The following is a 12477-nucleotide window of genomic DNA, read 5'->3' on the forward strand; positions in this document are numbered from 1 at the left end:
TTCATTCTTTTACCAATGTTTCTACCAACTCTGCAGGTATCTGGCTACTTACATTTTTCACATTTTTCACATTTCTAGTAAGCCTAAGTTCGATAAATAATCGACAAACGGTCGTAACATAGATACTTCAAAATTAAATCAAGATACACATTATTTTGTAATAATATAATAAATAATTTGAGTTTCAGTATAGACATTATATTATGCTCGAATATTATCATTTAAAATATTTCTGAGCGCATAGGAATCTTTTCATGAATAATTAATTTTAACGATCAATTACTACATGTTATTATTTCCCACAGGAAAATGAACAGTGATCTTTTTCAACCTTAATAAAATTGTTCCCAAGAAAGTTAGGTTACGAATCTCGTATAATTTCTTGCATAAATCGTTAAATCTACATAATGAAAAATTTCTGTATACTAATTCTATGTTATACTTTGTCGTTATAAAAACCGTTAAAAATATAAAAGATATATTTGATACGTTTTGGAAAATAGAAAATAAATCATTGCTATTCTATCTTCTATCAAGTTCATCTTTTTTCAAAAACTCTGTGCAAACACCGTTTCGTACTCTTTTAAACGTAGCTTAACGCACAGATCGGTCCCTGGTCCCTGAAAGATATTCAGCCTGACGACGACTTGGATCCGATTAATAAAAGGAATGGATCGCGAATTGAAGAACGGTCTCTGCCGACGCAAGGCCACCGCGGCTTAGTAATTTAATCAGCTAAAACTAACATCAGCTCTGTTTCCCCAACCTTCCTCGTCCACGGCCGCCTCTTTCTTCTCCCTACTGCTCTTCTTACCTTCGTAACCGACCAACCCCAAGATGATTTAATCTGCTAAAATGGTGCAAGTACCTATAGATACTTAGAAGCTAGGGTCGCGAACACGAAACAAAATAATTCAAGAAAGTAGCTATACCTTTCCAGCAATAGACAAACAGCTTTGTACTACACTATGTAGTCTACTTTCTCTCTCTTTCTTTCTCTTCCCGATTTAGATTTCTAATTTCGAAATGTCTTCGATTTCCAGTAACTTGAATAAACCAACGAAATTCAACTCTAAATCAATCAAACTCAAAGTATATTTTGAAACGCGCTATGAATTCATATTCGTAGTAGTGATAAACTTTTGCACTTTCGAATATCAAATCTATATCTTTCTCTTGCAATAAATGCAAATATTACAGGCTCTCTTCTTATTTCTGCAATCCTTGCAGGTATCTTTTACGAAATATTCCACACAACGTAATTACGAGAAATTTCTATGAGATGCAAACATTTTCGCGAATCAATGTAAGTGACATAGTAAGCTTCGTGTTACTCAAAGTTGATACGTCGATCAAAATCGCTAAGAGACGTTTACCAAGCATTTGTTTACACTTCTTTATCTGCTCGTACGATCTACCATTCAGCTATTAGATATTGCACACGTCGCAGGCGAGAAACGCGATTCACGGGAAGCCATTGGTAGCCAAAAGAGCACCCTCGAACGCGCAAAGGCTTATCGTGCTCGGTGATCAGGCCTCGTATTTGCGTTTGTTCGAAGGTTATGATCCTTCTTTGCGCCCTATCACTGCGCAAGGATCTACGGCCCTGTGTACAGGGTCACAACACGTGGTTCGCGGACTATGCGCAGGGTTCGCCACGTGGCGCAGATAACAGGATGGGGCAGACGTGCGGCGGTCGCTGCTTTCCTGGAGGGGTAGGAATCAACCCCCCGGAAAATTAAGTGCTTGTAGCTCAGATGATAATACTCTCAGCGGCGGGAACGCGTCACTGCGACTATTTCGGAGGAGTTCCATCGCGCGGAAACGCCAACAGAGAGGAAAGACTCGCGACAACTTACGAATTGATCCTGCCGAAACACTGCCGTCAATTGCAATGGTATTAGAGTAAAATTGTGGAATCCGATAGTGATTTAAGCAGTTTGTCATAAATGATTATAACGTGAATAACAACGTGCAACATTATTTTATGAACGAAATCTGATCTTAATATTTGGTGTCTTTGCGAAGAGTTGTCTCGATGGTGTAATTTCATGTTGCAAATACAGATACCTGAAGATAACGATATATTTGCTATACAGGTTTGATGTACAATTGGGTTGGTGTACATGGAATGTAGTTTCGTTTTCATCGTCGAAGGAATAACCTAATACTTTAGAATGTTTCTGTTTCAACGATATTTAGATAATTTTAACGAGTCGGTTTAGACTTTTAATGAAATTTGATACTTTCTCATAAATAAACATTCCTTCATCCTAAGAACTTTGTAAATGTCTTACATAAAACTTATATTTATATTACTTACTGTATGTAAGAAATGAAATGTGCGAAATCCAGACGAAAAAACATATCCATTCTCACCTGTTTCGTTGCAGAGTCGATGAGCCTCACGTAGATGTCCTGCACCTGCCTGACACCTGCAACAAGAGCCAGAAGATCTCACATTAACCAAAAACTTACAAACACGTACAAAAATTTATACTACGCATACTGCACACGATCCACACACACACACACAAGGAACGAACGATAGACGATATTCGAAAATAATGAAAAAATAATCGAATTTGTTTTCCCTCAAATATCCACTTGAATACCAATGACACGCTGGTTTGGTTGACGATGTCAATGCATATTGCAATAGGTGTATGTATATAGAAGACAGAGGGTAGTAAATGCTCTTACAAGTTGAAAAGATAAATAGTTATGCCCTTTTTGGAACCGAAGACAGTTTCGAATAGTTTTTTTAAGCTTAATATAAAGACAACGCTGCTCTTTATTCAATTTACCCCGCGAGTTTTTCATGGATTCGGTAAGAAGGTCCATTAAGTTAAGAGCGTTGCGCGCAGGCATTTGCGACGGATGTGCATGGAATACGACGAATACGGAAACGAGTCCAAATTCTGACAAGTTCGGCGCCGCTGAAAGGGACTGTTCCAGAAAAACTTACATATTAAGGAGCATTTAAGGTGGACGACGAGGTAAGCGGCCTGATCGCATCCCCGGGGACGTATGCACAATCTCCGTTGTTTTTGCATGGACCCAGCCCGTACTTTGTACCAACGAGTACCGACCTCACCACGAGCGGATCGCTATGCAACGAGCCATTGCGGCAAGGCAAATTCTTGTACGTGTAGTGCGTTAATTATTTTTGCGACCTTAGAGTTTCGTCAGGATCGTCGTTCCCGCTGCTTCGCGGAACTTAGTGGCTGCCAGGTAAACATTGCGGAACACACGGCCAAAACTTGCTGAACTTCCGCGATGCGGACGTGTTTAATCGTCAAATATTCACGGATAACAAAATGTAACAAAACGACCATTTCGTTAGAACAATAATTTATTAAATTGAAAATAGCGTTTGTACGTATATGAAATATGTTATGCTACTATTAAAGTGCAAAATTGTATTGTTTATAATATTGTGTGTTATACTGAACAGCATCTGTTTAGTTTTTATGTTATAGTCAAGCTTTGGTCGCAATTTTTGGTATTCTAAGTATGGCTTGATGATTAAGTTTTCCGAAATACGCCACGAATTCTTCTCATAACGAAAATCTTCTCGAATCATACACGTTTAGATACTTTCTCTAATTGTCCGACATTGAAATATATATCCTAATATTTATATACAGCAAACATTTTCATTGGGGAAGGTTAAGAAGATAGATACATATGTACCTTATATAAAATATAAAACGATGATTCCAATCGGTCAACAACCGATCTTTCAGATTCTTTATGTAACTTCCTTAAAAATGTCAAAAACTATAATCAGCAAGAACATTCATTAACTTAACAGGAAATTTATTTGGCGAGATAATGAGAAGCAGCGTGTGCTCATTAAAATTTACGCGAATGACATTTTAATCATACAAAATTACAGCCATTAACGATAGCTTAATTTGTTATTACCTAGTTGGTAGGCCGGCTACACGCAGTTTATTACCTCGAACAAGCAATTTTGTCGCGTGATCAAGCTTTCGTGTGTATTATACCGCGTTATTGCTATCCGTTATCGGTAGTCGAACTAGCTCCGATGCTTATATACACATTCCGCGGGTAGCAAGTTTTCGAAACAGTTTCTACCTTCCAGAGGGAACGGCAGGTAATCCCGGGGTGTATTTTGGACAGACACCCTCGTGGCTTCCGGCCTCGCGTGTCCGGTAAGCCAAGTAATCCCGACATAAGACTCCCAGACCCGGCGGCTACTACGGGAGCCAGACTCACGCCGCATAACGTTACCATGGATTACGATACTCCGGCCGAAACTAGCTCACAAATTACCTCGAGAAACCGTCGCAGCTTTACCGGAAGTTACTTGCACGCTCCGCCTGTTTGCCGGTTTCTATCTGGCGCGAGAGAGTAGCAATGTCAGGATTTCCAGCGTACAATGGAACGTCGATTATGCGAGCTGATTGGAAAACGCTCGAGCAAAGACGATCAATTGTTAGCCGTGTTTTGCAGGGATGAAACGATTTCTGTCATTAGAGCGGAATGCTAGCGGTTTCTACGATTTATTGCAGTTATGAGCTGCTCTTGTGGTGTCTTGTTTTTCAGGCCGCACAATCGCTCGCGATTTAACAGTCGGACATCGTACAATCGTGTTTCTGTTATTATCATTATCGTTAGTTTCTTGTCAAATTATTAAGAGCAGTGGGTCTCAGATCATTCGAGCTACTTTTTTTAAATTTTGTTCTTACGCAGTGCACTATTAAGTACTTGTTATTTGGCTTAGGTTGTCTTGTTTTATTTAATTCATTATAGCAAACTACCTGCAATTATCGTGGATATAAGTCTAGAAACGTGTTCCTTATTTATTTATATGCTTCATTTGATACTATATTTTAATAGATGATTGAAAGGATTATTATCACTTGACATACACGTATTTGTACTCAATGCATGAAACGTTTAAATGAAATTAATTGATTAGTTGTCTAGCATCTATTAAACATAATATTTAATAATACGCACTAAATTATAAATCAATATAACCGATTGTATTTTAAGCGAACTCTAGTTTATCATTTCAAAGAATACAGAGGAGCTTCTTTCGAACAAATTTGCTTACATGTATACTTCAGCTTTTTTTTCTAGAACCTGTCGTTAAGTACCTACTCCAAACTTTTGCGTCGTCTCGATTCCTCGGACAGCAAGGAACGCGGCATCGTACAAAATGCGTCCGGTTCATCGGATAACGAAGATTGTCTCCATTCCTGATGCTCGGTATGTAAACAAGATGGTATAAAATCAGTCGACGAACGAGCGAATTCATTTATGCAAGTACGTCGATGCATCTTAAGGATGCACGATTACCAGCGCGACGCTGCGACATGCCACGTGAACGTACGTATACATTTATCACAGACATTGCGGCGACTCGTGATCATGCCTCGGACGACGACAATAAAGGCAAAAGATCAAGAAGAAGGTACGTAAGAAGCGGTATCGCGTGCTAAGTCCTGCTGAGAGGAGGCAGATAGATCCGTTCGTATTAGCATAACTAGGCAACCAACTTCAATGTGTACAAGAAGCCATTGAAGAAGCGGACACCACCCATTTTATTCCTTCGATCGGCATCCTTAATCAGCGGCGCTCTTATTACGAGCCGTTATATTCCGCGGTCCAACTACCTCGTTCGCTCTATTTGTACGTCTCTCTTTCTCTGAATGACATCTGCTTTTATACGTTCTTCTTCGTCTAACCTGCCGCGCCTCGTCCTGATCGTGAGCACCTTGCTCCATCTTAGAGGCGCAAGGACATCGGGAACGTCGAGCAGAAGGGAGACGGAGAACGAGAATGAAAGAAACCGAATGAAATGGAAGAGAGTTCGAAGGAAGGGAACGATCACAAAAAGAAGTAGAACCTGATATGGAGAAGCGCTGTCGTCACTTGAACGGTAGCCCCTGTGTTCCTCATTTATTATTTAATTATAGATTTATTGCTTGACCGACTGATCAGTGTTGCGACAATGTGCAGATTCGATTGTATGACAAACGGTCAGAGTGAAGAGGATGAGACGTTGCTGTGGCCGTGAGCTAGCGCCAATTTGTCTTCGTGATATAAAAGCTGCACCGTAAAGTATTTCGTGCATGAAACTTTTATAGAGTGCGTCTCGAGAGTCCGGACAGAAGACCGATCTCGGGAACGAGGCATAAATCAGAGCCGCGACGATCCGCCGATTCACTCTAAAGGACATAACCGGTACTTCGATAGAAGACGTATAGGCTCCGTTATATCGTAACGTTTGATTGCATCGCTTGCTTATTGGAAATCGTCATTGCCCTGATCTTTCTCATTGTGCAACGTGTATATCTTATCGTAATTAGCATTTGAATCGGTTGTTGAAATTTTGCTGTATTATTTATATGCTGCAGTTTTTATATTATCGTAGTATTTTACCTCATTTAACAAAATTACCAAAAACCTATTTGCTAATATTACAGTAGAGATTTATTGTTTGAGTATATTATATGTATATTAGTTACGTACCAAACGGACCAAAATTGTGATTTATACAGTTGTGAATGTATCAATCAATACAATTAAAATAATTAAACAGTTAACATCTATCATTACACGATTCAGAAATTCCGAGAGTTCAAACTCAAGGTATAAAATCGTTCTATAATATCGTATTCCATGTACAACAGCTAGTAATGCAACTAGTATTAAGCAACCATTCTGACTGCCTTTTAAGACAGCGAGTAGATGTTTCATCTCAAATCACATTCCGATATACAAATCGGTCTTGCGATATAACGAAGAATTGTGTTTTCCAGGATGTTCAAGAAACTCTAAGGGGATATCATACGATAGCAAGTACTGGCAAAGACTTTGCCGATTATAGGCTGAACTACGAGTATCGTCGAACGAAAGTTCCAGAGAATAGGATAAAAGTAGGAGAGCTTGGGATCTACGATCCCGAAGGTGGCTATAAGTATTCTATAGGTTGCGATAGTTAGTTATTTCTTGTTTGCAATGTTGGCAACACGTTTTAGTGTCCATAGATGGCAGGGCGGCCCCTCAGTCAGTTCTGCCAACGCAAAAATCTCGCATTGATTGATCGGCTCGCAACAGCGGAGGCAAGAAGGCTGATGGTATGAGCCGCGGAAAAGAGAAAGGGGGACGGCCGGGAAAGGGGCAGGAAAGGGAATGGAACAGAAACGAGGGGAAGATGCTCGCGAGAGAAAGAGCCATGAGAATCGACAAGAAATGAAGATAAAGAAAGCACCGGCGGAGGTTGACGTTGTTCTTGATGTACACAGGATGAAAAAACTCTGGAATGAAAGCCAGCAGATAGCGCCTTGCGGCTTTTTAATATGTTCATAATACGAGCACGTTTTTAAAGGGTCTCTCTGTTAGTTGGACCACCTCTAAATCATCGACTTCTTCTTCTCCCTTTTCTCTCCGTGTTCCTCTTTTCCTTCTTTCGTTCACGCACAGACGTTCGAACGCTTCTTCACGACGGAAACTGAACCCTTTTTGCCAAACCTGGGCCAGTGACATAAAATATGTCTTTGTTGCACTCGGGCCTCGAAAGTTCGTGAGCTTTTTAGCTGAGACACTGGGTGTCTGGCGGAATGTCGATGGCCTGTCATCGTCGCTTCGGATCGAATCGGGCTACTGCGTGGATCACTCTTCGAATACATGTTACGCGTTCACTGACTGACTTCTTTTTACACATCGTGGTCCTAAATCCGTGGTACAGTTGATGTCAGAAAAATTATATGGCTCAAAATATGACGAGAATCGAGAATAACAGTTATGTTGGAGGCTTCGCTTACAAGCTTGAAGTTTGAAAACTTCTCAAGTACACAGGTAGTATTTGACTAATTTTTGACTGGATAGAATATATACATAATCGACAGGAGAATTTTTTACACGCAGAAATAAGTCGAAAATGTGGAACAAAATTTGTTTGTTTAAGGTCTCGTTATGGAGGATTTTAAATACAATAGAATAAGAGAATTGAAATTCATTAAAAATTTTTTAATGAAGAAATCATTATGTTGGAGAGATAAATAATCTAACAATAAGTGATGAATTAATTCGTCTTCTCTGTTTAACTTAAGTTTAAAATGCTTTTCGAATGGGGTAAGTGGAAGGTTAATTGTAAATTGTTACGAAGAATATGGATATTTAACTAATAATAAATAATAATAAACTAATTCTTCTAATTCATAGGATTTAAATAACTTTTCTACCACTTTAATATAAATGCTTTTAATCTAAAGATTTATACTTATTACCTGTTTCTTTCTAAATAAAATCCTGATTGTTTTTTCTCTGTTCATAAACTGCGCACTTTATTACCCTCTCGTATAATCTTTATTAAGTACTAGCTATACATATACATTACGGTTGACCCAATTCTTTAAATCTCACATTTCTCCAGCAATGAAATTTAAATCTACTTGGTTGATTTCGTAGTTGTGAGACTTTGATGTATGCACATTTTAAAAATACATAGTATACACCGCAATTTAGTATTCATAAATTGGTGCGATGAGTCATAATTAATATGGTTCGGTTTACTCACCGTTAGAATACAGCAGATGCAGGCTATACTGAATGCCATTGTTTGTCTTCTGACCTTCAGATTCCTAGAAACACACACGTAACATGATACTGTTATATGTCATTAAAAAATCTCTGTCTTGAATAAATTAATTGAAGTGTGACGTAAAATTTAATTGACATGACGTGGCATTTAATGGTTACATTAAAACGAAGATTTCATCAATATTTATCATCCACAAATTGAAACGTGTCGTCGCCTTATTAATCTTAAGGTCTACGACTAACCATTAATTCATTAAGGCGACACAAGCGAATTTCAATGTTAAATCTCGTTAATCTCGCTAAATTTCCTGCGTGTTTAAACCGTTTGAATCGAATGCAGTACGCGAAGGAACGGAGATTCAGTCCCGCGCGTTCTTCACACCCCGTTCTATTTTAATTAAGTGCACCGTGACGTAACTCTCGCGCTCGGTCTGCTCCACCTCACGCTAATTATTAATTTCTTGATGTGCCGGTAAGAGCCGTGCCATTACGTATGGCGTGCGATGCATAATTATCATCCTGCCCTGTTGACGAGTCATGCGTGCATCGTGCCATATGCCGCAGCCGCGGTAATGCATTTTCAACTATCTACCCCTGAAACACCCAGGACTCCAACCCCCCGTGTATCGTGGCCACGACATTTAGTCGTGCATACAATCTTTCAACCCGAGAACAACGATGAGTCCAATCGATATTATGGAAAATTAACATAATTACCTAGATCGAGTCTTTGGCTGTACGTTCAATACGATAATTCTACTCGATAATGATAATTCAAGTACGAGGAACGGTAGTTCTTTCTTTCATTTCAACGGAATATATTCGAATTACATAGATACGTTAAACACGCTTGTGTTGAAAAGAATAAGAGTAACACAGAAAACTGTTGCTTGATCGCAATTAAAATCAGAACTACCGACGATTGAAGTGTAAAATTTGTCATTTGTCACTTATCAAAGAAGTTAAAGTAAAATAACCTTTCAAATTTTGAATTATATAGCGAAATGCTGCATTTCAATTCTCGATTGTATTGTACTCTGAATTTAGAGTGGAAATAATACTAATATTCATCAAGACAGACATAGGACTCTTTCAGACTTCTTCACGAAATCTATATTTCTTCATTTAATGGTAATTGGTAAACAATGATAATTTAAATCTGTCATAAATAGTGACGTGTAAACTATTTGAAATTGTTTGTTTAACGTGCTGAGAAATTAACTATACCTTTCCATCAACTTAATACATGGATACTCGTACAGGGTAATTACGCAAATGAAGTTAAATCGCGTACTCATGGTTTCGTTAAAACAGGCCGAGTATACGGTTGATTTTTCTATCGAAGCTTGATTACGGTACACTGGATAATCGTCGTTAGTTCGTCGGTAGATCGACATCATTCTTCCCTTTTTCCTCGAGCCGTGTGTACGCATTAAGCTCTTTCCTGTCACTGGCGTTCGTCGCGGCCATTAATCTTTAAATTCGCAAGCGCACGATGGACGTTAATCAGGTATATACGCGGGTCGTTCGATCCACGACTACTTTTTAATTAAACACGAATAAAAAGCGGATAGAACGGAGAACGAATGCGGAGACCCTGTATTTACGTAGGGCACCAGTTTCCGGGAACTGTACGCCTGCCATCGCGCTGACACGCTCTATTTACAGGCTTTTATGTCGCGTATTACTCACGATAGAAACGATAGACGGGTCAATCGACCCGATAGCCGAGCGACGCCACTTAAATAATTGGGCTTTGTGTAAAAATATGTAAATAGTTCCGTACCTCTTGAGGTGAAAGTTCCAGACTGGAAGGATCGAGGGTGAGAACAGGCATAAGTACGCTTAGGCACAAACGGCTACTCGACACCGGGGCTGATCTATGCTTGCGGTGCACGACCCTAATTAATAGGGAGGCTATGCAATGCAACTGTCCTGTTCATGTGAATTATACATATAGACGTGCTCTTACGGAGGATAGGGAGGAATGGAGATATCAAGATAACCAATGCAAATCGAAGCAAAGGAATAGAAAGTACACTTGTTCGCTGATTCACAAATGAGTCGCTTTAATTACCTGTTTACAGTGGCTCACGAAAGTATTCGAACGCTTGTTATTAAACCTTTAAACAATCGAAATATGCGTGTGAATCTTAAGATCTGGTAATAATATCATACCTGCTATAAGATACAAGTATCAAAATTATGTGCCTAAAAGTTGGATCGAATTAGATAATATTAGTAGAAGTTAGGAAATATTCATTGCAATGTATTTAATGTAATTAGTAGAAGTTACAAAACAATTTTTATTTCGCACACGACAATGACTTCAAGCATACATCCAGAATCGTGAAAGAATAATTATTATATAACACACAGCGTGTGTTACATATGCTTCCACAAAGTCCGAATTTTAGTCCCATCGAACATTTGCGGGAAGAAATCTGTAAAAGATTGAAAAATTACGATACAAGTTCGAAAGATATACTTAAAAAATTTTAGAAGTATGGAATTCTTTCGAAACTAAAATAACTGAAAAGCTTCTCCAAGCAGTAATTGAAGCCAAAGAAGGCTCAACTAAACATTAACATAAAATAAGATAGGTATAATCAATACCGTTCGATTATTTTCGTAACCTTATTTTTGTACAAATTACAATGAATGTTTCGTAACTTCTATAAATGTTACCGGCTCCATTTCAAATTTTAAATATACAATCTTGATACTTGTATCTTATAGCAGTTATAACATTGTTCTCAGATCTTAAGTCTAACACGCATACTCTAATTATTTTAATAATAAAAGCTTCAACAGCGAATGTTCGAATGCTTCCGTGAGCCACTGTATATGTTTCTTTCCACTATTTGCGAATAAATGTTGAGTATAGTTGGCGGAGTTCAATTTGAGCGAGAGTCTGAATTTAAGTTTAATCCAATTATCTATTTTCAAATGACTTCAATATTTTAAAATATTTTATACAATATTAGAACGTGAGTTTGTGAACGTTGTGGATTGTTAACGTTTAATGTCTCCGCAAGTACACGCTAAAATAAAAAACTAAAGTAAATTATCCTATCACTTATAATTTTTTTCATCTTGTTCCACGTGAAACTTACATCTTATTCCGTTAAGAAAATTGCTTTTTATTTATTCAACGCCTCTGTATACTATTTCAACTTCTCGGTTTTAAATTCTATACCTCGATAATTTACACGCGTGTCGCAGTAATTTATCCTTATATCGAGAATCTGGATTTCTATCATGCAGGTATCTGACATTTCGAATGTTCTATGATATATACAGGTGTAATATCGGAAAATAAAGATAGAAACTTTTTTCCCGATTGCTTACAATTTATTAATATTAAATTGAATATACAAATATAAATTGGACAGAAAACGATATTTATTTAACGGAAACTAAATGCAATACTCGTATTTATATCAAATAACTTTACAGTTATTTGGCCACTCTCGTCACAACGAATCTAACACACACACTCTCTCTCTCTCTAACAACTCTATCAATTCCCTTGACTCTACTCTTCGGTGTCTCGATTAACTCTAACGACTCTACTCTTCGACGACTCGATTGTCGACGACTCTGACTCTCGCAACACGCACACTTTTCGACTCGCACACTCTGACCTTTCGGCCGTCCCGCCTTGAAAATACGAAACCGTCCTTCTCGTCTAACGTTGTCTATTGTTTTCCTCATACCTCATACCTATGAGGAACCACAGAAAGACGACGTACACGGTTTTTTTCTATTTTCAACCAATCTCTAGTTCAAATTACCTTACGATATTACACAGGTAATCGATTGACGATGTACAAACTAGAAGCTTGTAATGGTTCTTCGCATGGTAGAGTGGCAGGAAGGGATATCCGACCA

The 12477-nt window shown here is 38.3% G+C and overlaps 1 protein-coding gene across 1 annotated transcript in view; it reads right to left on the minus strand.

The window, feature by feature from the left end:
- Window positions 1-12477, minus strand: part of kn (EBF transcription factor knot) — a 94700-nt gene that overhangs the window by 69503 nt on the left and 12720 nt on the right. Inside the window, exons 3-4 of the mRNA XM_033338593.2 lie at window positions 8561-8624; window positions 2380-2435 (exon numbers count right to left, since the gene is read on the minus strand). Coding sequence (XP_033194484.1) covers window positions 2380-2435; window positions 8561-8624 — 120 coding nt within the window. The remainder of the gene's footprint in view (window positions 1-2379; window positions 2436-8560; window positions 8625-12477) is intronic.

Source organism: Bombus vancouverensis, chromosome 7, assembly GCF_051014615.1.
Source record: "Bombus vancouverensis nearcticus chromosome 7, iyBomVanc1_principal, whole genome shotgun sequence".
In the NCBI taxonomy this organism is placed as follows: domain Eukaryota; kingdom Metazoa; phylum Arthropoda; class Insecta; order Hymenoptera; family Apidae; genus Bombus; species Bombus vancouverensis.